Below are 24680 nucleotides of genomic sequence, written 5' to 3'. Positions count from 1 at the left end.
TATTTAACCAGGTAGGCCAGTTGAGAACAAGTTCTCATTTACAACTGCAACCTGGCCAAGATAAAGCTTGGTGTCATAAGAAGGAATTCCCCTCGACCACGCTCACAAATTGGGGAAAACAAACATTCTTTCCTATTGACCCCCATTGTAAAAAAAACAATGAAAGGGGCATGAGGGAATCCCTACAATATTACGTTTTTCTAAGTAGTGAGAACGCTTGGGAGCAGGAAATGTTCAAAAGTAATCTTTTAGACATGTACTTTCTTAAATGTAATTTTGTAAATGAGGAAAACAAGCAGACAACAAGAAAACTGCATTTTATAAAAGGTGACATTTTTGCTGTGAGTCAATTGGGTAATCAAGATAACCAAGGGTTGTTTTCCCCACAGGCGGGCGGGCCGCAGTGTTCTATTTAATACCTACTGAGACGACGGAAGAACCCTTTGAAGAAACCTTTTGGGTTCCATGTAGAGGACTCTACATGGATCTCAAAAGGGTTCTACCTGAAACCAACAAAGGGTTCTACCTGGAACCAAAAAGGGTTCACCTCTGGGGACAGCCGAAGATCCCTTTTGGAACTCATTTTTCTGAGAGAGTAGTGGTTTTGGATCTCATTGGTGTTATTCCTCGACTGTAACATCTTATGTTAATGCAGCCAATATCATTAGAAGCAAAGCTATCATTACAACACGTAGGCCGCCTTCATGCATTTAATTGATTAACAATCAATGCTGTACATATAATTTTGAATGGTAATTTCTGCTTGACTGCCTTGATTCATGTGATTATTTCCGCTATTGAATCCCCTATAGTCACACCTGGAATGAAGGTCTATATTGACCCCTTCACCTACGAGGACCCCAATGAGGCCATCCGCGAGTTTGCCAAGGAGATCGACATCTCCTGCGTGAAGATCGAGGAAGTCATTGGCGCAGGTAACCAACAAAAGCTCCTGAGCTACAGGGGGAAGAATGCTAGTCACCTCCAGGCCATACCGTTAGAGGACTTCACGCCAAGCGGTACTTTCACTCAATTCATCGTCCCAATCTCCCCCCCTTAAACCATCCCCGCCTCCCCTCGTGCTCCCCCCCCATCCACCCAGCACTAGCAGCCCCCCTAATCACAAATATGCATTTACACCTTTGCAAAAAATGTTGTGTCCCCTAATTCGCTTCACTCACAACTGTAGCTCCCCCTTAGGTTGGCACCTAAGTGCCTTTAATGATTGCTACCTCCTTTCCCCACTTTTTGTCTCTTTGTTTTAATAAACCTTTAACCTCTAAGAACTGCCCATTCCTGGTCCCGGAGATGTGCTCTGCAGTAGGAAGTTATTTTGTTTGTTCAACTGTCATTAATCAGTCCCTTTAATTGATTAGCTCCCCTACTTGAATCTACCTGACTTAATCGTCATCTAGGAGAGTTGATTGGCTATTCAATAAGCTAGAACAGCAGCCTTCCAGGGCCAGGACATTCATCTCTAAACTCCATCCCCCTCTTTAAGAGTCTTGAGGACCACTATTAAAGGGGGCCACTCCAAAGTCCCTTTGACCCTTGACCACATCACTTATTGTGGTCATCCTTCCTGTTTACTTCTTCCTGTCCTTCCTGTTTACACCCTTGCTCCATCCCTCCGCCCCTTTTTGATGTACTAGTTAGAGTTAAAATCTTGATATTTTGAAATATTAGTAATACTTTTGCTAAAAAGCTGCAGGACTGTTGTCGACTCAGAGTTAGCCATGTATCTGAGTCGAATGAAGACTTGTGGTGATGGGAATTTGGATTTTGAGGTGTATGTCGCCTGCAGCTGAGCCCCCTCTGCTCTACTACCACTACCACAGCTTAACATCTACTGCTGCTACTTGAACCCGTTGCTTCCAAGCCTTTGCCTTTAGTGACAATCCTCAAACCCTGTTGCCCCTGCCCTTTACCCTCCCCCGTTCCCTCACTTCCCTGTTTCCGTCGCTCGCACACTCACTCTCTCTCTCACACACTCTCGCACCCGCTTGGCGTGTTAGGACCTAAACGCAAAGCCTCCACGAACCCCAAGCTTCTCTCGCCTCCAGCCTCTTCTTCCGCCCCTGCCCCTAACTCCTCTGAATCCTAATCTCCCCAACCACCCCTCTACCCCACGTATATCTCTAGCCTTCCACCTCTACACTCTCTTATCAAGCTTTACCACCACCCCCAAACTACCCACGCTAACCCACTCTTCCCTACGTTTTTAGTTCTCCCTCGGCCATCCCTCACTCTCACCTTTCATCCCCCCCTTTTCTCTGCCATTCCTAGCCACCGTACACTGCCCGAGCCCCTCTCTCTCGCAGTCTCCCGCTTCCCTTCCCTGACTCCTTGGTTCTAACCAGTAAACTGTCCCTCTCCCCTCTCTCCCCCACTCTCCTCCACTTGTTCTATCCTTTCTCTCTTCCCCCCTCCGTCTCTCTCTCTCGCTGTCTCCCATTCCTCGCTCTCACAGGAGAGTTTGGGGAGGTGTGTCGCGGGCGTTGCAAGCTACCCGGCCGACGTGAGATCATTGTAGCTATCAAGACACTCAAGGTGGGCTACACTGACCGGCAGAGGCGGGACTTCCTGAGTGAAGCAAGCATCATGGGACAGTTCGACCACCCCAACATCATTCGACTGGAGGGCGTGGTCACCAAGAGCCGGCCAGTCATGATCGTCACAGAGTTTATGGAGAACGGGGCGCTAGACTCTTTCTTGAGGGTAGGAGAACCTGTGGAACATACACAGTACTAAATAATAATAATTTGATGGGTGCACACACACACACACACACACACACACACACGCACAAGGATATGTTTAGAATTAGCAAATTATTTGAAACATTGCGCTCAGGGTTTGTCAAAAAGAAAACATAATTTCACAGTTGCTAACATTACACACCACCTACTGTAACCCCAAAAATGTTTTCATAATAACAAAGGCCTACCTTGCTGTCAATCTCTGGACTAAATCCATTGAACATGCACTATATAAAAACAGCCAGAGAATTGATACTCTTGAAAACACATAAATGTGTATCTGTAATCATCTCATCATCTGCCAAAGTACCCAAACATGTACCTAACCCCTGTCTGTTGTCAGTATCTTACAAATGTGCCGCTCCTCTCGCAATCTCCGACATTTACAGAGATTTCACTAGCCTATGAATCACTGCCTCACCCTCATATTAAACATTGTCTGACACTGAGAAGGAGAGAGAGAGAGCGGAAGATAGAGGGAGAGAGAGATGGAGGGAAGGAAGGGTTGAAAGAGGGTAGAGAGAAATGGGTGAAACAGAAGACAAGGGAGAAACAGAAGGAGAGCTAGATGGGAGACAGGTAGAGATATGGGGGAAATAAGAAAGAGAGTGAGAGAGAAACCATGAGAGAGCAAGAGAGGTAGGAATGGAAGTATGTTAAACAGTTAAGCTAAATATTGAATATAGATTATAGTATAATGCTTGCTTATATTTCTCTTTCTATCTCTCTGTCTTTGCCAGCTCAACGACGGGCAGTTCACAGTGATCCAGCTTGTGGGGATGCTGCGTGGCATCGCGGCGGGCATGAAGTATCTGTCTGATATGAACTACGTCCACCGGGACCTGGCTGCACGCAACATCCTGGTCAACAGCAACCTGGTGTGTAAGGTGTCTGACTTCGGCCTGTCGCGCTTCCTCGAAGATGACGCCACGGACCCCACCTACACCAGCTCACTGGTTAGTGTGTAGGACACTTTGGTCGTGTGTGTATGCATGTGTGTGTGGGCATCTGCACTGCATGACCAAAAGTATGTGGACAGCTGCTCGTCAAACATCTCATTCCAAAGCATGGACGCTAATATTGAGCTGGTCCCCTCTCTGCTGCTATAACAGCCTACACTCTTCTGGGAAGATGTTGGAACATTGCTGCGGGTACTTGCGTCCATTTAGCCACTAGAGCATTAGTGAGGTCGGGCACAAATGTAGGCCTGTTCGCAGTCGGCGTTCCAATTCATCCCAAAGGTGTTCGATGGGTTTGAGGTCAGTGCAGGCCAGTCAAGTTCTTCCACACCGATCTCGACAAACCCTTTCTGTATGGACCTAGCTTTGTCCACGGGGGCATTGTCATGCTGAAACAAGAAAGGGCCTTCCCCAAACTGTTGCCACATAGTTGGAAGCATTTGTCAAGAATGTCATTGTATGCTGTAGCATTAAGATTTACCTTCACTGGAACGAAGGGGCCAAGCACAAACCATAAAAAACATCCCCAGTCCATTATTACTTCTCCACCAAACTTTACAGTTGGCACTATACATTCGGGCACGGAGCGCTCTCCTCGCGTCCGCCGGACTGCCACATGGTGAAGCGTGATTCATCACTCCAGAGAATGTGTTTCCACTGCACCGGATTCCAACGGCGGCGAGCTTTATACCACTCCAGCCAACGCTTGGCATTGCACATGGTAATCTTAGGCTTGTGTGTGGCTGCTTGGCCATGGAAACCCATTTCATGAAGCTCCCGACGAACCGTTATTGCGCTGACAGAGGCAGTCTGGAACACGTTAGTGAGTGTTGCAACCAAGGACAGACGATTTTTATGCACAATGCGCTTCAGCACTCAGCGGTCCCGTTCTGTGAGCTTGTGAGGCCTACCACTTCACGGCTGAACCCTTGTTGCTCCTAGACGTTTCCACTTCACAATAACAGGGCTTACAGTTGACCGGGGCAGCTCTAGCAGGGCAGAAATTTGACAAACTGACTTTTTGGAAAATCGGCAACCTATGACGGTGCCATGTTGAAAATCACTGAGCTCTTCAGGAAGGCCATTCTACTGCCAATGTTTGGCTATGGAGATTGCATGGCTGTGTGCTCAATTTTCATCCACCTGTCAGCAACTGGTGTGGCTGAAATAGCCGAATCCACAAATTTCAAGGGGTGTCCACATACTTTGTATGTACAGTATAGTGTATGTCAAGTCTTGAATGAATGGTAATAAATTGGTTTGTTTCAATTTTTCGTCACTGTGTTCTTTTTTGCTTTTTATTTTTTATTCTATCACAAATTGTACTGTACATTCAATATGAATCACAATGAACTTGGTGTTCAGGGTTTTGTTTGTTTATGTGTGTATGTGTATGGTATTTGTGTACCTCAGTTTTACCTGGCATCTTATCATAATCAAACGTGTCTCAACCAGTGTAAGTTTGTCTCACCCTCTCCTCCCTCTGTATGTGTGTAACTGTGTGTGACTCCATCCCCAGTATTTCACTCTCACCTACTCATTCGCATATCCACAGGGAGGCAAGATTCCTATTCGCTGGACGGCCCCCGAAGCCATCGCCTACAGGAAGTTCACCTTGGCCAGTGATGTATGGAGCTACGGCATCGTCATGTGGGAAGTGATGTCGTACGGAGAGAGGCCATATTGGGACATGAGCAACCAGGACGTGAGTGGAACTTGCTTTTATTTACTTTACTGGAACTGACTTTGTTTAAGTTGACTTAGTTTGACATTCAACGTTCCCGAAAAACACTGTCACATCATCAAGTTGTCACTCTCCTTCTCTGACTCCTCCTTTTTCCTAACTGGTTCCCCTTCCCTTTTCTCTCTCCCCCTGCCCCCTTCTCATGCTCTCTCTTATCTTCCCCCTCCCTCCCTCTCCCTGTCTTTTGACTCTTCTTATCTTGACTCTAAACCCCCCTTCTCTCCCCAGTCATCACCCTGTTTCTTATCCTTTTCTTGTCTCATAATTCAAAACCATATTCCCTAGATTTGATCTCTATTTTTTGTTATCTAGGTCTGATTCTATCCCACTTGTCAATCTAACTCTTATCCAACCCTCCAGGTGATAAACGCCGTGGAGCAGGACTACCGGCTGCCCCCGCCCATGGACTGCCCCACAGCGCTGCACCAGCTCATGCTCGACTGCTGGGTCAAGGAAAGGAACCTTCGGCCTAAATTCTCCCAGATCGTTGCAACGCTGGACAAGCTCATCCGCAACGCTGCCAGCCTCAAGGTGGTCACCAGCAACACGCAATCTTCTGGGTAAGCCTATAAACTGTCAGACAGTCTGGCCCATCTCAGCCTAGTTAGCAGCTACTTTAATCTGGTGCTGGTTGCAAAATCCCCAAATTCACAGATTTTCTAGAATACCATAACCCGGTTATCTTCCCACCTGGATTTCTAGAAAACCTGGGAATTTTGCTGAAGTTTGGACACAACTACTAATTTACTCATACATTGTAGAATAATAGTGAAAAACATCAAAACTATGAAATAACACAAAAGTATAAAGTAACCAAAAAAGTGTTAAACAAATCCAAATATATTTTAGATTCTTCAAAGTATCCATCCTTTGCCTTTTTCCACACTCTTGGCATTCTCTCCACCAACTTCACCTGGAATGATTTTCCAACCATCTTGAAGGAATTCCCACATATGCTGAGCACTTGTTGGCTACTTTTTCTTCACTCTGCGGTACAACTCATCCCAAACCATCTCAAATGGGTTGAGGTCGGTTGACTGTGTAGGCCGGGTCATCTGACGTAGCACTCTATCACTCTCCATCTTGGTCAAATAGCCCTTACACAGCCTGGAGGTGTGTTTTGGGTCATTGTCTTGTTGAAAAACAAAATATGAGATGACGTATCATTGCAGAATGCTGTGGTAGCCATGTTGGTTAAGTGTGCCTTGAATTCTAAATAAATCACTGACAGTGTCACCAACAAAGCACCCCGATACCATCACACCTCCTCCTCCATGGTTTCACGTTGAGAATTACATATGCAGAGATCATCCGTTCACCTACTCTGCGTCTCACAAAGACAAGATAGTTCTTGTCAAATAAGGACTCATCAGACCAGTGGACAGATTTCCACCGGTCTAATGTCCATTGCTCGTCTTTCTTGGCCCAAGCAAGTCGCTTGTTCTTATTGGTGTCCTTTAGTTGTTTCTTTGCATTAATTCGCCCATGAAGGCCTGATTCACGCGTTCTCCTCTAAACTGTTGATGTTGAGATGTCTGTTACTTGAACTCTGTGAAGCATTTATTTGGGCTGCAATTTCTGAGGCCGATAACTCTAATGAACTTATCCTCTGCAGCAGAGGTAACTCTAGGTCTTACTTTCCTTTGGCGGTCTTCATGAGAGACAGTTTTGTCATAGCGCTTGATGGGTTTTGCGACTGCAATTGAAGAAACTTCAAATGTTCCGGATAGACTTACCTTCATGTCTTTAAAGTAATGATGGACTGTCGTTTCTCTTTGCTTATTTGAGCTGTTCTTACCATAATATGAACTTGGTCTTTTACCAAATAGCGCTATCTTCTGTATACTACCCCTACCTTGTCACAACACTACTGAATGGCTCAAACACATTAAAGAAAGAAATTCCACAGATTACCTTTTTACAGGGCACACCTGTTAATTGAAATGAGAGAATGCCAAGAGTGTGCAAAGCTGTCATCAAGGCACAGGGTGGCTACTTTGAAGAGTCTCAAATATAAAATATGTTTTGATTTGTTCATCACTTTTGTGATTACTACATGATTCCATATGTGTTATTTCATAGTTTACATCTACAATGTAGAAAATAATAAAAATAAAGAAAAACCCTGTAATGAGTAGGTGTGTTCAAACTTTTGACAGGTACTATATGTATGTATGTATATGTGTATGAATGTATGTTTTTATGTATGTGATGGATTACATTATAGAGAATAGGAAGAAATATATATCTCTGAAATGGGTTTCTTTGGTTTTCTGTCTACTGCAATACAGTATTTTCCCTGGACTAGGGTTTAGTAGTGACGGTGCCATTTTTTATCTGTGACTGTGGTACTAGAGTCACCCGAGTCATGCCGACAACGATAACACTTTTCACTGAAAAAAATATAATTTTCCAAATTTACTTATTGACTTGCATGAGAGTCAGTGTCTCAGCAATGCCTACAGTGCACAGTACTTCCTATAGCTAAAACATTAAGCCACCAAACAACTGGCCAGGGTTGTCAATGCAAATGTGGAATTACCGTTGCTCAATAAAGCACTCAAGGCATCCATAGCTCCTACAAGGAAGTTCTTAGATCAATGGTTTCACATATTTAGTGATATCCTCGTGCTACATTCCTCTGTAGTTTTCATGGAAAGAGCCCAAAGGGGGAAGAGGGTGAGGAGGAATAGGGGGTGATTCCATCGGGGATCTGGAGCTATGGCGATGGCTGGGAAGCTTAAATCAGACTAATTAGCCAGTATTTAGCTAGATTAAGAGTGAGGCGAAAAGACGATTTGAATTCTTTGCAAAAAATATTTTCAAATGGCCAGTGGAGAGGTGTGCCCCCCGCCGAGCCTAATGGCGAAAGAGTGAGTGAGAGATGAGCTGCCATGACGTCCAGCACATTAGTGCTTTGTAGTGGTTAGCGGTAGCTAAGCTAACTTTTGTCACTGGTTTGGGAGTCGTGTTATAGTTTATACAATACAAGTGGAGGTGTCCTCCTGTCATGTGCGAGTGAGTGTGTGGTACGTGTGTGTGGTGTGTGTGCGGGGGGTGGCGGCGATGTGCGGTCAGGTGTGTCTGTCTGCCTCATAATGCATACCCATGTAGCCTGACACGGAAAAATCCAATGATCTGTGTCTTTCACCACTCACACTGAAGACAAACAAAAAAACGTTTATCAAAAACCATGAGGAAACCGTCACAACACCTTTGCCCGTTGGGCTCCAGTTTGGGAGTATCCACTCAGGTGACTGCTCCTCATAACATGAGACATACGGTCTTAGTGGCCTCTCCCAGTGCCTTGGGCTTCCTTTGACTTCTAGCCTGATTCCACATCCTCTGTTTTGGCTGTCTTTCCACTGACCATAAGGAGTTGGCAAGATAGCACAAACAGATCTGGGATCAGGCTAGACACCTTCCACTTCAGTACGAGACTTCAGAAAGGGGCTAACAATGCTCTATTAAGAGGGAACTGTGTCTGATGGTTGATGGTGGCTAGCCCAAACCCTCGGGGCACTGAAGGGCAGGCCTTGTTAAAGAGCACTCCTCCTATCCCTTTGCAGCAGTCAACCCTTCAATGGAGCCTCTGTATTGACTCTTATTAACTCGCTCCCTCTCTTTTTTCTATCCACCTTTGATTGTGAATCTAATGTCATCAAAAGACGACAAGGATCAACAGAGCAGAGAGCGGTCAGAGAGAGAGCTAGACAGAGACAGAGGTTCTCTTTCTCCTATTTCTTCCCCCTTTTTTCTTTCTGTCCTTTTCTCCCCCACCTTCCTTCGTTCACCCTAGCTCTCCCTCTCTTTTCAAACTTCCACTGCTGTTTATTAAAACTGCAAGGTGGCCCCCCTATATATGACATCAATCAGGGGTGGTTGGGTTTTTTGGAGAGTCCAAGGGCCTCGTTGGGTGTCTGCAGGTGTATGCATACACACACGTGCACAAACACACACACACACACACACACACACACAGGTTGACAGTCCACAAATATCTCCACGCTGTCCAAGAGATTCTTGAGGAAATGTCTTTCCACTTTCGCCGTATTGTGTTGTTTGCACACCTTTTGCCTCTTTAGCATTGGTCATCATGCCAAAGAGACACACACACACATGCCCGGCCAAGCCAGTCTCCAACGGTAGCCAAAGGTGGTTACGTCAGGCGACGGAGGCGATTAACCCTTGACCCTACAAGTGCAGCGAGGGAGGGAGCGAGGTGGCGTTTTTGGGGTTTGGGAGTGAGGTTTCATTGGTGCTGTAGGTGAGGCATGACCTTAACCCTCTCTCTTTTGTCTCACTCTCCTCCTCCCTCCTGTAGGGCATCGCAGCCTCTGCTCGACCGATGCGTCCCTGACTACACCACCTTCACCACCGTGGGAGACTGGCTGGATGCCATCAAGATGAGCCGCTATCGCGACAACTTCCTCAATGCCGGCTTTGCCTCCTTCGATCTCGTGGCCCAGATGACAGCAGAGTGAGTGAAGAATGAGTCGATTCCGATTAATTATATTTGGTTTAGTTGAGTTCAAATGGCTTCATTGAGACATGAGTTGGTTCACTTGCAAATTGGTTTGTTTCAGCTCAAATGACCCCATTGATGTGGCAAGATAGCAGGGTGATTGGGTGAATCGAGGAATAGTCCATTCAAATGAATCAAACTCAATTCAGGTTAGTTCAGTTCAAAAGGCCTCATTGATATGGCAAGAGTGACTTGTTATGGTGAGTGACTTAAGCGGTGAGTGACTTAGGCGGTGGGTCGTGGCAAGCTTTCTTCTTTAGTTTTCAAGATGATCGATTTCTGTCGAGGGTGGAGCTCTTTTTTATATATATATGTATATTAATTTCTTCTGAACACATTTCTGTTTGTTGGCAATGTCAAAAATTCAATATATAGGCTACTGTATCAATCAATCATGCCATAACACAACATATGAGACATTCATGCTTTGAAATGCAATTAATAATTTTTGTTTTTAAATTAAATAGCAAAGGGAGCTTTTGAATAATTAGCCTAAACAATAAATAAACTGCAATTCATTCATGTTTTTAGTCTGCTGTAATAAAGGCTTTATATTTTCTTCCTTAGAACAGACTCTCTGTTACCCTTATTTATTTAGTTTTGTTTACACTGTTAATATTAGTCAGAAAAATAAATAAAAAATGTGCCCGCTACCCTAGTGAGGTTTAAAGTATCAGACAAGCTCAGTGCATATGTAGTTGGTTTTATTCAAACACATGGGGTTTCTGTCTATATATGGAAAAATAAGTTGAAACATTTCAACCAATCGATTTGTCAAAAGAATAGGATGACTCTCGATCGACCAAGATTTGTTTTTGTCAGGGACAGCCCTAGTAGGCTACGCCATATTTATTGGCTAATATGCCTGTGCAGCTGTCATTTTTGAACCTCCATTCTAGCATAAATGACACAAACACATTTATCTACATGCTTTTATTTGGGTTTCTGTTAAATCATATGATTTAATGTTAATTTAAGCCTGCAGCTAACTTGAAATGAGACAATCTTGCCAAAACATAATTCAACATTTTATTCACTGACAGTGATGAAATACTAGCTTCCTGAGCAGGCACATTGATGTTGATAGTATTAGCTGGCTAGGCTAGTCAACTGTAACATTGGCTAGTTTTCAATAAATTGTCTAAAAGGTCAATGTGCATTCAAAAACTAATAATTATCTTATTTAGTCTTTGGTAGTTAATGTTAGTTCCTCTTAACACACCGGCACTGTTTTTCCATCTTAGATAGAAGCAGGCCATTAGCTGCCTTTATCACGAGGCATATGTACAGGAGTTCTGATTGGTTCTAGGTTGAGCAAATTTGCCTGAGCAGACAGTGTTGAAATATATACGCAACATTTCAACTGTTGGTCCCATGTTTCATGAGCTGAAATCAAGATCCCAGAAATCCATAGATTAGGATCTAATTCATTAATTTCAATTGACTGATTTCCTTATATGAACTGTATCTCAGTAGAATCGTTGAAATTATTACATTCTGCATTTATATTTTTGTTCAGAATACATTTTCTGAAAAAAATGTGCAAGAATTGAAGGTGGCAACAAGTTTGACATTAATCATAAGAATATTGTCATGTGCAAAACAATCTGCCCCTCCCTCGACGTACAGTAGATCGATCCACTTCACTGTTTTTGGCGTCGGCCCACCTTGTTGTTTGGAAATAGTCCATTTTAATCAACCAAATAGAAGTAACCTCAGGTGAATTCAAACAGCCTCATTGTAGACATGATGTCTATGTGAGTAGACATCCTTAGGGTGCCAATGAGAGCATGGCCCTTGAAATCTACATGACTGGAGACATTCAAATTGCATTTAAATATTCACTCACAGAGGCCCAGTTCTCACACAGCGTTGTTCTCCAGAGTTAGTAACACTACAAATTGAGTCGCTTTGGGAATAATGGTGGCTGCAGTTGTTACTGTTATCATTGTATGTGATTGGAAAGGAAAGGAAAAGGTAAATATCTAGTCAGTTGTACAACTAGTGAGAGACCATTCGGGATACGGGTCCACAAACATTAATTGACCCTGAAGTGAAAACACAATAAGAGAAAAAGCACTTCTCCCTCATCCTGGAGAGACTTGAAGGACACTACAAACACTCCTCCATAGTGCATGTTACCTCACGACACCTTCCCTTCCAGCAATAATAACCTAGAGTTGACACAGAACTGGGTCGTGTTCATTAGGAAACAAAATGTTAAAAGGTTTTGCAACGCGAAATGAAAAGGAACGTTTATCATTGGACAAGTCCTGGTCCCTCCCTGTTTCAGTAAATTTTCTTTCATTTGGGGCCTAATGAACATGACCAACGTTTTCAGAGCCAGCTTGGCACGTTATTTATATAACAGTTATTTATATAACAGGAAATGTGTGTCATAGAAGTCATGGAAACGGGGCCAGTTGTGATCAAATAAAATAATTATGATAATAATGATCAGTATATCATCCTCGTTAGGTGGATAATAGGGGATTTGTTTCAATTTGGCATGCCGACAAGTGTGCTGTACAGTGGCTCTCTCCTGCTCTTAATGGCAGGTAATTCCTCTAATGGCTTGCATTTATGATCATTTTATCCCCCGTTGCTGGAGTGATGAGGGATTGTAATGGAAACAAAAACACAATTGATTTCATTTAGGAAAAATCGTTTGTGTCAAATCAAAATAAAATTAGATTTAATTTGTCGTATACACACTTTACAGTAGGTACAAAAGGTGCAGCGAAATGCTTATGTGCTAGCTCCCTCAACATCAATAATAACAATAAAAGTCTCAAGTCCAAAATACGTAGTAAAAGTAATAGAAGAGGTTGTGTGTGTGTGTGTGTGTGTGTGTGTGTGTGTGTGTGTGTGTGTGTGTGTGTGTGTGTGTGTGTGTGTGTGTGTCTGTGTGCAAAAGCAGAGGACAACAGAGACATGCAGACTTGCAAAGGGCATGGTGTCGGTGTACAAGGTTGAATTTAGGTGTGTCTTTGTCTGTGTGAACGGAGAGGATCCAGAGAGGCGCTGGGCCCTCGTGGTTTGCTAATCGTTCCCCCAGATGCCGACCGTGGTTTGCTCTCTCCTTCGTTATCGGCAAGGGAAAAACAAATTAAAGAGCGGAAAAGAGAGTCCTTGTGATATTATTCCTAACAATCCAGTACATGAGGCCTTAGTGTTAAACTAACACCGCTGAGACGATTAGATTACACTGTCTAACTGACTGCCGCCAAACAGGTGCTACAGCTTTTTTCATAGCTGCCATTCTTTAATAAGGCTGCTGTGTTTGTGTCATTTTCATATTTTCATATCCCCCATTGCTTCTCGCATTTTGGCGTGAACTCTCTCTGTTCTCTTTTGAACTATGAAGACAGTTTGAGAAACTGTTAAAAGACAAGTTAACCTAGGTGACTGCTATAAGATTGATTGATTGATTGAAAGGATGGATTACTGTTCTCTTCCAGTCTTGTCTTTCAAGACAGCTTTGTCATCTAACTGACTGTGTAAGACTAGACGAATCACCATCAAATGACCTACCAGTTGACTCACTGACTGGCAGTCTATTCTGTTATATGAATGTCATTGGCTACTAACTGATTGTTCTTTGACTGACATAATTACTAACTTATTTTATTTTCTCGATCACTGACTAGTTGACACACTGACTTACAGTCTGTTGCAGAAATAACCGATTGGCTACTGACAGAATGTTCCATGACTGACTTCCTCACTTGCTTGGTTTTCTCAATAACTAACTTGTTTTCTCGACTGACAGGTTGTTTGGCTGGCTGGCTGGCAGATTGGTTTTAGTGATGTGAAAAGCACCAGCTGGCCCACAGTGGCATAAAGCACTGTTAAAATATTAACCTCCCTTCCCCATTACTATTTTCCTCCTCTCGTCCACCTGCCAGGATATTGAAGTATTTTACATCTGGCCCAGGTATCAGTGCACTGAGGAGTGTCACCATTTTGTTGACATGACTCAAGTGTAACCAATGTGAAATGGCTAGCTAGTTAGCGTGGTGCGCGCTAATAGCGTTTCAATCGGTGACGTCACTTGCTCTTCGACATTGAAGTAGTTGTTCCCCTTGCTCCACAAGGGCCGCGGCGATGGGTAACAATGCTTCGTGGGAGGCAGCTGTTGATGTAGGCAGTGGGTCCCTTCGAGCCCAGGTAGGGGCAAGGAGAGGGACGAAAGCTATACTGTTACATGGATGCTGTTGACTGGTTGCTGCGGAAAAGGAGGAGGTCAAAAGGGGGGTGAGTGTAACCGACGTGAAATGGTTAGCGGGGTGCACCATAATAGCTTTTCAATTGGGGACGTCACTCGCTCTGAGCCCTTGACGTAGTTGTTCCCCTTGCTCTGTGAGGGCCGTAGCTTTTGTGGAGCGATGGGTAACGATGCTTCAAGGGTGGCTGTGTGCAGAGGGTCCCTGGTTCATGCCCAGGTAGGGGCGAGGAGAGTGACAGAAGCTATACTGTTACACAAGGAAGCCATTTTATTGGTGTACACAGATAACTGCGGTCTGCAACTGTTTCCACAAGGGCAAACTGTATTTGTTCTCATTTAAACCTACTGGCATATGTCAATCAAATGTAATCAATCAAATGTATTTATAAAGCCCTTTTTGCATCAGCAGATGTCACAAAGTGCTGATACAGAAACCCAGCCTAAAACCCCACACAGCAAGCAACGGAGATGTAGAAGCATGGTAGCTAGGAAAAACTCCTTAGAAAGGCAGGAACCTAGGAAGAAATTTGGAGAGGAATCAGGCTCTGAGGGGTGAACATTCCTCTTCTAGCTGTGCCGGGTGGAGGTATAAGAGTACATGGTCATTAAGGCCAGATCATTCTTCAAGATCTTCAAACATTCATAGATAACCAGCACGGTCAAATAATAATAGTCACAGTGGTTGTAGAGGGTGCAGCAGGACGGCACCTCAGGAGTAAATGTCAGTTGGCTTTTCATAGTCGAGCATTCAGAGGTCGAGACAGCGGGTAGAGGGAGAGAGAGGAGTGAGAGACGAAAACAGCAGGTCCGTGACAAGGTAGCACATCCGGTGAACATGTCAGGGTACCATAGCCGCAGGCAGAACATTTGAGTTGGAGAAGCAGCACAACCAGGTGGACTGGGGACCACCAGGAGTCATCAGGCCAGGTAGTCCTGAGGCATGGTCCTAGGGCTCAGAGCCCCAGGGAGAGGAGGAAGAGAGAGAGAATTAGAGGGAGCATACTTAAGTTCACACTGGAAACCTGGTAAGACAAGAGAATTTCACCAGATAGGACAGACTGACCCTAGCCCCCAGGGCATAGATACTGGAGGCTGAGACAGAGGGAGGTCGATAGAAACTGCGGCCCCGTCCGACGATACCCCCGAACAGGGCCAACCAGGCAGGATATAACCCCACCCATTTTGCCAAAGCACAGCCCCCAAACCACTAGAGGGATATCAACAGACCACCAACTGAGACAGGGCTGAGTATAGCCCACCAAGATCTCCTCCACCACACATGCCTCGCAAGACTGGACAGGAAGATCACGTCAGTGACTCAACCCGCTCAAGTTGAATATAGAGCAAAAAAGCCTGGCATGATGTGATGCACCCCTCCTAGGGATGGCATGGAAGAGCACCAGTAAGCCAGTGACTTAGCCCCCGTAATAGGGGTAGAGGCAGAGAATCCCAGTGGAGAGAGGGGAACTGGCCAGGCAGAGACATCAGGGGCGGTTCGTTGCTCCAGTGTCTTTCCGTTCACCTTCACACACCTGGGCCAGACTACACTCAATCATAGGACCTACTGAAGAGACGAGTCTTCAGTGAAGACTTAAAGGTTGAGACCGAGTCTGCGTCTCTCACATGGATAGGCAGACCATTCCATAAAAAGCCCTGCCTCCAGCTGTTTGCTTAGAAATTCTAGGGAGAATAAGGAGGCCTGCATCTTGTGACCGTAGTGTACGCTGTATGTACAGCAGGACCAAATCGAGTCCATGTAATGCCCTATGGGAGGGTCGAATAAATTAAGGTGTGGCGGAGGTGCGTATACAGATATGCTGTATTCTGACATTGACTTTATTCCCTAATAATTCCACCACCATTACGAGTGAGTAAACCATGAATAAATTATTGCGAACCTAACTGTTCCAAGTGGAAAAAACATCTACTTAACTTTTTTCCAATATAAATAACAGCATTCTCCAAGCACTGCAATGTACAGCTTGATAATAACTTTTGATAAGAGCTTGGTAAATGAGTAATCCGTTTGGATAAAGGAATTGTAAATATAAATGACATTTGCTCTATATCTATTTAACATTATAATCTCTGGAGACAAATGTGAAACCAGTCATAAGGCAGAAAACTGAAGCATATCAACTTTCCCACAGTAAAGTTTATGAAATGCTATGCCATTACGCTGAATTTAAATTGTACTCCCTTTTAACTTGCAGGAATGGGCATTCTTAAATGTTTTAATTAATGGCTACCCCGATGTTCTCTGTCTCCTATTTCTATCATGCTAAATATTAGCCACTGTCAGTATCGACCGTCATTAGGCCTAATAACCACATGTATTAAACTGCCAATTTACTGTTAGTTACTGTTGGTATAGCCTATATTATCATTCCATTTAATTACATTGTTTTGTTTACCTTAATTTTCTTCCTCTGTCAACACGTCACTAATTAAATCATTATGGAGTGGAACGCAGACCAAGTCGCAAACGTTTGAACCTGATGCATGGCGCAATACTTGGGCGTGTCATCACACGCCACATGGTTAGTCCAGGCAATAGACAAGGGTATAGCCTACTATTGTACAATATTCTCCCTATTATATTTCTACAGTGGCTTCAGAAAGAATTCATACCCTTTGACTTATTCCACATGTTATGTTAATAAAACCGGAATTAAAAATGGATTTAAACAAATAATATCTACACACAAATGTTTTTTGAAATGTCAAATTTCTGTATTTCATTTCCAATAAATATCTAATTTACATAAGTATTCACACCACTGAGTCAATACATTTTAGGCAGCAATTACAGCTGTGAGTCTTTCTAGGTAAGTCATCTGGACTGTACAATTATTAAAACATGTATTCAAGCTCTGTCAAGTGCCTCATGATATAGGTTATTAGCCTGCTGAAAGGTGAATTTGCCTCCCAGTGTCTGTTGGAAAGCTGACAACCAGGTTTTCCTCTAGGATTTTGCCTGTGCTTAGCTCTATTCCATTTATTTTTATCCTAAAGAACTCCCTAGATGTTGCCGATGACAAGCATTCCCATAACATGATGCAGCCACCACCATGCTTGAAAATATGAAGAGTGGTACTTTGTGATGTGTTGGATTTGCCCCAAATATAACACTTTGTATTCAGGACATAAAGTTAATGTCTTTGCCACATTTTCTTCCCAGTTTTACTTTAGTCCCTTATTGCAAACAGGATGTGGCAGGGTAGCCTAGTGGTTAGAGCGTTGGACTAGTAACCAAAAGATTGCAAGTTCATATCCCTGAGCTGACAAGGAACACATCGGTCCTTCTGCCACTGTTCCTAGGCCGTCATTGAAAATAAGATTTTGTTTTTAACTGAATTGCCTAGTTACGTAAATAAAGGAAAAATAAAATGCATGTTTTGGAGTATTTTTATTCTGTACAGGTTTCCTTCTTTTCACTCTGTTATTTATGTTAGTATAGTGGAGTAACTACAATGTTAATGATCCATCCTCCGTTTTCTCCTATCACAGCCATTAAACTCTAACTGTTTTAAAGTCACTATGGTGAAATCCCTGAGTAGTTTCCTTCTTCACCGGCAAATCAAATTTGATTTGTCACGTGCCGAATAACTCCCTACATGTTGCAGATGAAATGCTCGTTTACGAGCCCTTCCCAACAATGTAGAGTAAAACTTTTAATAAAAAATAGTAACAGAAGAGGGAATAGAATTAAATGCACAAGAATGGAGCTACAGTATTTACAGGGAGTACCAGTATCAGATCAATGTGCAACTGAGTTAGGAAGGGTGCCTGTATCTTTGTAGTGACTGGGTGTGTTGATACACCATCCAAAGTTAAATTAATAACTTCACCATGCTCAAAGGGATATTCAATGTCTGCTTTTTTTCAACCTTTTTTTCAACTTTAAAAAAAAAATACTTTCCCCAATATGTGCCCTTCTTTGTGAGGCATTGGAAAACTCTCTGGTCTTTTGTGGTTGAAACTGTGGTTAAAATTCACTGTCTCAACTGAGGGACCTTATAGATACAATTATCTGTGGGGTAAAGAGATGAGGTAATCATGTTAAACATTATTATTGCATATGGAGTGAGTCCTTGCAAGTTATTATGTGAAATGTTAAGCTTTTTTTTTACTTCGGAATTTATTTAGGCTTGCCATAACAAAGGGGTTGAATACTTATTGGTTCTCTACTTTTCATTTTTACTTAATTTGTAAAAATGTCTAAAAACATAATTCCACATTGACATTATGGGGTATTGTGCGTAGACCAGAAATAAAAAAAACTCAATTTAATCAATTTTATGTTCAGGCTGTAACACAATAAAATGTGGAAAAAGTAAATGGTGTGAATACTTTCTGAAGGCAATGTATGTACACAAAACTTCCAACATTACCATGCGTTGAAGAACTGAATGTGGCAATTTCAGAATTAATTAAACCACTGTTTCCTTTCTTTCATACGTAAAGGAGACGAATATGCATATATTTTCACATCAAATCAAATTTGATTAGTGACATGCGCCGAATACAACAGGTTCACCTTACAGTGAAATGCTTACTTATGAGCCCCTAACCAACAATGCAGTTTAAAAAAATACAGATAAGAATAAGAGATAAAAGTAACAAGTAATTAAAGAGCAGCAGTGAAATAACAATAGCGAGACTATATACAGGGGGGTACCGATACAGAGTCAATGTGCGGGGGGCACTGGTTATTTGAGGTAGGATGTACATGTAGGTAGAGTTATTAAAGTGACTATACATAGATGACAACAGAGAGTAGCAGTGGTGTAAAGAAGGGGTGAGAGGGGGGGGGGCGCTCTGCAAATAGTCTGGGTAGCATTGACTAGATGTTCAGGAGTCTTATGGCTTGGGGGTAGAAGCTGTTTAGAAGCCTCTTGGACCTAGACTTGGTGCACCGGTACCGCTTGCAGTGCGGTAGCAGAAAGAACAGTCTATGACTAGGGTGGCTGGAGTCTTTGACAATTTTTTGGGCCTTCCTCTAACACTGCCTGCTATAGAGGTCCTGGATAGAAGCTTGGCCCCGGTGATGTACTAGGCCTTTCGTAGTGCCTTGTGGTCGGAGGCCGAGCAGTTGCCATACCAGGCAGTGATGCAACCACTGCTCTCGATGGTGCAGCTGTAGAATCTTTTGAGGGTCTAAGGACCCATGCCAAATCTTTTCAGTCTCCTGAGGGGGAATAGGTTTTGTTGTGCCCTCTTCACAACTGTCTTGGTGTGCTTGGACCATGTTAGTCTGTTGGTGATGTGGACACCAAGGAACTTGAAGCTCTCAACCTGCTACACTGCAGCCCCGTCGATGAGAATGGGGGTGTGCTCGGTCCTCTTTTTCCTGTAGTCCACAATCATCTCCTTTGTCTTGATCACGTTGAGGGAGAGGTTGTTGTCCTTGCCAAGTCTCTGACTTCCTCCCTATAGGCTGTCTCGTCGTTGTCGGTGATCAGGCCTACCACTGTTGTGTCATCTGTAAATTTAATCATGGTTTTGGAGTCGTGCCTGGCCTTGCAGTCATGAGTGAACATGGAGTACAGGAGGGGACTGAGCACGCACCCCTGAGCGAGAGCCAATATTTAACCCATTCTCTTAATATATTCTAGTCTGTCGAAAAAAATTCTAACTTAAAGCTACACCGTATTTAAAGGGGTGCCTATTGAATGAAAACTCCACAAGAAAAATCTGTTGGCCAGCAAGTGTGAGGGTTTTCAGCAGGATGAATGACATTTATTCAGAGCGTGCAAGGTAGCCACACCTGTAGAGCGCGTTACGTGTCTGAATACCAAATACTGAGAAGTGAGTAGGAAAGGCGTGCTTAGGACTCCCTGTCTACATCTTATAATTAGGGCCCAATGTTTTCCTGACCAGAACAATTATTTGGATTCAAGTAGACCTATTTTTGTTTATGCCTGACCTCTCTCTCTCTCTCTCTCTCTCTCTTCTCAGAGACCTTCTTCGGATAGGAGTGACATTGGCTGGCCACCAGAAGAAGATTCTAGGCAGCATTCAGGACATGAGACTACAGATGAACCAAACACTGCCTGTCCAGGTCTGAGATGGACCAACAGACAGACAGAATGGGGAGGAACTGTGCCAGAGAGAGAGCCAATAGGAAACCCTAGCTGCCTGACCATCTCTGCCAATCAGACGAGAACAAAACTGGCTTGCAGTGCCTCGAACTTGTGTTTTTCTTATTTTTCTTCCACGCCAACATTTTATGTTTCTGTGTTCCACATTATTAGTCCAATGTTTTTCCATCCGATAAGACTTTAAACAGGATTATTTTGTAAAAAAGAAATGTCTATAGACAAGACAGAGAACCCATAACCCATGCGTGCCTCACTTGTTTCAGTGTGGGGTGATGTTTGCATGCGTGCGTGTGTGTTTGTGAGGTTGGCCAGGACTTAAACCCTCCCCTCCCACTTCTTGTATCCTGAACTTAGTCTTCCTCCTGTGAAAATCTATCTCCTTGTACCTTGACCCTACCCCAACATCTGTCGGAAAGCCCCCTGACGGACATTACAGTTGTAAAAGGATGAACACGGAGTATAAAGTGTTTCAAAAAGCAGGAAACGTGAACGAGCGTTTGCACACAAAAAAAGTTTGGACACCAAGATGATAAATGAAAACGATATAAATTGTTTTATTGTTGGTGTGTGTGTTATTCCCCATCTTCATATTGAAGGTGTATTATTATGTACAAGGGCACATGCCTAAGAAGGACATGGAGGAAGAGGGCAAATCAGAGGGTCACAGAGGTCAAATGAGAGCTGCTTAGCTGGAGCTGGCCACATTAGTTTGGCTTAACCAGGTATGGAACCAACCTTTTTCTAAAACCTGGGGGAACTCACACTCAGGATGTTCTCAAAGTTTTGGACCATTGGTTAATTTTGTCTCATCAATTGTGTTTTTCTTACTATAAGAATTGCTGTTAATTTGTTTACATGAGCCTTCCATTTATGTTTTTCTGTTCCATCACTTCGGGGAGATTTGTGTTTCAAGATGGCTGGTCAGAGCTAAGTAGTCCTGTTGGATGCTTTGTGTGATGGGGGAGGGAGGAGCTAGGTGAGAACTGTGGCAACTCAATACAAAGAACGACCAGCCTTTTGTGTGTGCTTGTGTTTGTGCGTGAGTATGTATGTGTGTTTGTGTGTATGCGAATGTATGAGTGTAACAAAATACTGTACAATACAGCTTCAGCTACATCACCACCATGGAGAATTAACGCATGAACTGAACAGTGACAAGAAGCAACAATTATATCGGAAACAATTACGCTATATTCTGTGGACAACTGTTAACATTTTTTTATTGAAATCCAAACATTTGGAAATATATATGCATTGTACAAAACTAAGGACAACCACGAAAGACACCGTAACTTTCTTTTTACTAATACCTGGATAAATAATGTATCTAAAACTTTAGCTAAATTTCTATACTTCCACCCAGTGTATTTATTTTTCTCCCCACTTGGACAAGAGGCCATTTGAACTGTGGACTTATTCTAAAGAACAATCAAGAGGAAACGAAAAGACCCAAGAGGATTCGGCAAATTATTGATTATTATAAAAATGTGCATATAAAATTGGATAATGTATTTTTGTTGTTGTTCTAAACAGCCTGTAATGTTTTGTAACAAAAAATAAGATAAATAACATGAAAACAAAATGCTATTTGAGAAACTGGGAAAGTGTTGTTGTGAGATGTCGTTTGATTCTGAGTGAAATGAGCAGATAGCGAGGGATTGAAGATGAATAGAATGAGAGAGAGAGAATGTGAGGAAGGGAAAGGTAGAGAGAAGTTAGGGACAGCTGCAATGATTTTAGCATTTCAAGGGGTAAACCGTGGTTAGACCACGAGGGGTATACACTCTGCACCAACAACCTCCCTCTCCTTTCAAGTGTATGTTTCCGTGTGTTAGTGGGTATGTTGAGCTTGTGTTTCAGGTCAAATTGTATTGGTGACCGCCAAGACTGGATCTTTAGCTGTACCATTCCTTCTCTCAATCATCTGTAAAGAAGATTATATTGTGTAGCCATGTGAACTTGTCAGTAGTTGTCTTCCATGCACCTTTATCCAAATGAAACTTCCTGACACAGTTGACACACCCAATGGTCGATGGAGATTTTATTGAAAAGTGTGTTTGTACATCTCGATATTGTCCGTTACCCCCACTGTATAGCTCTGTGACAGAGACCATTCTTAAACCGATGGGTCTGTAGACGGAGCTCCGTCAAGGGGCTCAGCGTGTGCGCACCTCCGTGATTGGGCCATGGTCCACTTTTTTCAGAGAAGTGGCCCCTTGGACCCGGTTTGTCAGACTGATTAATGCAGTGGCCAATCTGCTGCTCCGAGGGATACATTCACAGTCCAGCGCAGACATACGGATGGACGGCCTATGATTATCTGTATTTATTTCCTGTTCAGGCTGCAATCATTCTGTCTAGGCTCTGCGGCTCTGCCTGATTAGTACAGTGCGGGGACCAACAACCTTGGCCTGGAGACAGGCAGCAATCTGGAGCGCTCATTGTAAATGATAGCAGCTGCATCCCCTAGGACCGTACCATCAGTATTATAGTAGGAGGGGAGAGGGGATGGGGGCTGAAGGATGGGATGAACCACCTGTATTAGGTAGAGTGGTACTTGCAGTGCTGGTCCCCACAGATTATTTTCCAGAAAGTTTCTGTTGTCTACCGTGCATCAAGTCTTGCAATATTACTCTTTTAGACTTTCTTTTGAAACCTCTGAAGCCATCAAGGATATTATGCAAAAATGTGTTCCTTATTTTGATTTCATTTAATCTTCTTTTAAAATAGAGGCATTTCCAGTTCAATGAGTCCCATGTAAGGGCTTACTAACCCGAAAAAGTTGCACTGTACGATAATGATAGTGGTAACAACAATAATGCTCTAAAAGTGAGGTGAGGTACAAATGCTACATCAGCTAGGACAATGACTTAATAGAACTCGGTTGATGAATGTGAACAATGGAGAAGGCTGAATACAATCAGATGTTTGACATGCCCATTCATGAAAAATGGCAGCTCAGCGCTAGGTTGAACTATTGATTTGTTGCAGAAGCTGTGCTAGGTCTTGGTTTTGCTTTGGGGGAAAAAAAAGCTGAATGAGTGATGAGCTCTGATGCTGCAGCTACATATCTTAAAATGACTAAATGCTTTGCACATCAACTCTGAACATATTGTTGGAACAAATAGATTTTTCACACTGTAGGGAGATGTTCCTAACAGATGTTTCATACTTAGGACCTTGAATTGTCAAGAGTTGACGATTGTTCATCATTCTGTGTTTTTGTAATCATATCTTACACACCAGTATCTCTGCTTAGCGCTGACATGTGAATGGAGTGTGTGTGTGTGTGTGTGTGTGTGTGTGTGTGTGTGTGTGTGTGTGTGTGTGTGTGTGTGTGTGTGTGTGTGGATATAGGTGCTAGTATTATAATTTTCTACTGAACCAATCCAGTCCGCACACTATACATTTATGGTAGACACAGTATCTCTCTGTGCCAATCACCCCATCTCTCTGAAAGTATACGGAGTTAACACTCGCCTCAAATTCCTCTACCTATCCCCTAATCCTTCCACACTCCACCCCATCTAAGCCCACGACTTTTAACCCCTAACATTTTCCGGTAGAATATTTTTCAGAAATGTTTTTCTTCATCTGTCACTGTTTTATATACATATATATACAAAAATTAAACAAACTCACTTAATATGCCTGTCTTCTCTTCACTTTCCAAATACATATCGAAAAAAGTGAGATGTTTACAAGTGTTGTATATGTATATTGAGAGGAAAAGGAAGAAACCTTTGAGATTTGCAGTTATTTTGTTCCTCTTTTAAAGCATTGAGATATATTTAATGATGGTGCAGACAAAACAACAAATTGATTTAAAAAAAATGCATTCTTGTAGAAATATTTTTAAAATACCCTTTTGCAATTAAATGATTTACCAGTCTGAGTCTTTTGAGTGGTGTGATGAATTTGTATACACATTTCATATATTCATAGGCCTATATTATATTTTACAAGTAACAAACTATCAACATGATTTATTCATTTTCACAGTCTTCATTTTCTCTTATCAGAATAAATACCAAGACAAATACAAAGTTACATCTTTACAGTTATAACAACGTTTAAGAAATGTGCAAACCATAACGTAGACTGAAAGACAGTTCTAAAAAAATCTGATAGGAAATTAAAGACATTTCCGACTGTTGTTTACTTAACAAAATTGACATATTTCAGACAATTGATGCGCTGTCAATGTTTTGCTGAAAGCACCTCTTCAGGACATTATATAAACACAGTCCTAGCACTTAGGTTTTCAAAATAGTCTTACTTGATACTTGCAACAGCACCTTCATTTAAGACAGTGATCTGGACAAAAACAAACAAGCCCCATTCCCAGCCTTAACTTTTGT

General features: G+C 42.8%; 1 protein-coding gene across 7 annotated transcripts in view; it reads left to right on the top strand.

The window, feature by feature from the left end:
* The window catches only part of LOC139406903 (ephrin type-B receptor 3-like), a 99201-nt gene extending 74987 nt beyond the window's left edge, over positions 1-24214 (top strand). For 2 of the 7 annotated variants that reach the window (XM_071150048.1, XM_071150047.1), the window contains exons 10-16: positions 813-935; positions 2471-2718; positions 3500-3715; positions 5274-5423; positions 5823-6022; positions 9787-9942; positions 20177-24214. In XM_071150048.1, coding sequence (XP_071006149.1) covers positions 813-935; positions 2471-2718; positions 3500-3715; positions 5274-5423; positions 5823-6022; positions 9787-9942; positions 20177-20285 — 1202 coding nt within the window. In that variant the 3' untranslated portion in view covers positions 20286-24214. Of the gene's footprint in view, positions 1-812; positions 1020-2470; positions 2719-3499; positions 3716-5237; positions 5424-5822; positions 6023-9786; positions 9947-20176 lie in introns of those variants that run through there. The other 5 variants (XM_071150044.1, XM_071150043.1, XM_071150046.1 and 2 more) reach the window with 4 other exon arrangements.
* Positions 24215-24680: the final 466 nt, after the last annotated feature.

This window comes from Oncorhynchus clarkii, chromosome 4, assembly GCF_045791955.1.
Source record: "Oncorhynchus clarkii lewisi isolate Uvic-CL-2024 chromosome 4, UVic_Ocla_1.0, whole genome shotgun sequence".
In the NCBI taxonomy this organism is placed as follows: Eukaryota; Metazoa; Chordata; class Actinopteri; order Salmoniformes; family Salmonidae; genus Oncorhynchus; species Oncorhynchus clarkii.
The sequence above is the reverse complement of the archived record's forward strand: the minus strand, read 5'-3'. Positions and strand labels throughout refer to the sequence as shown.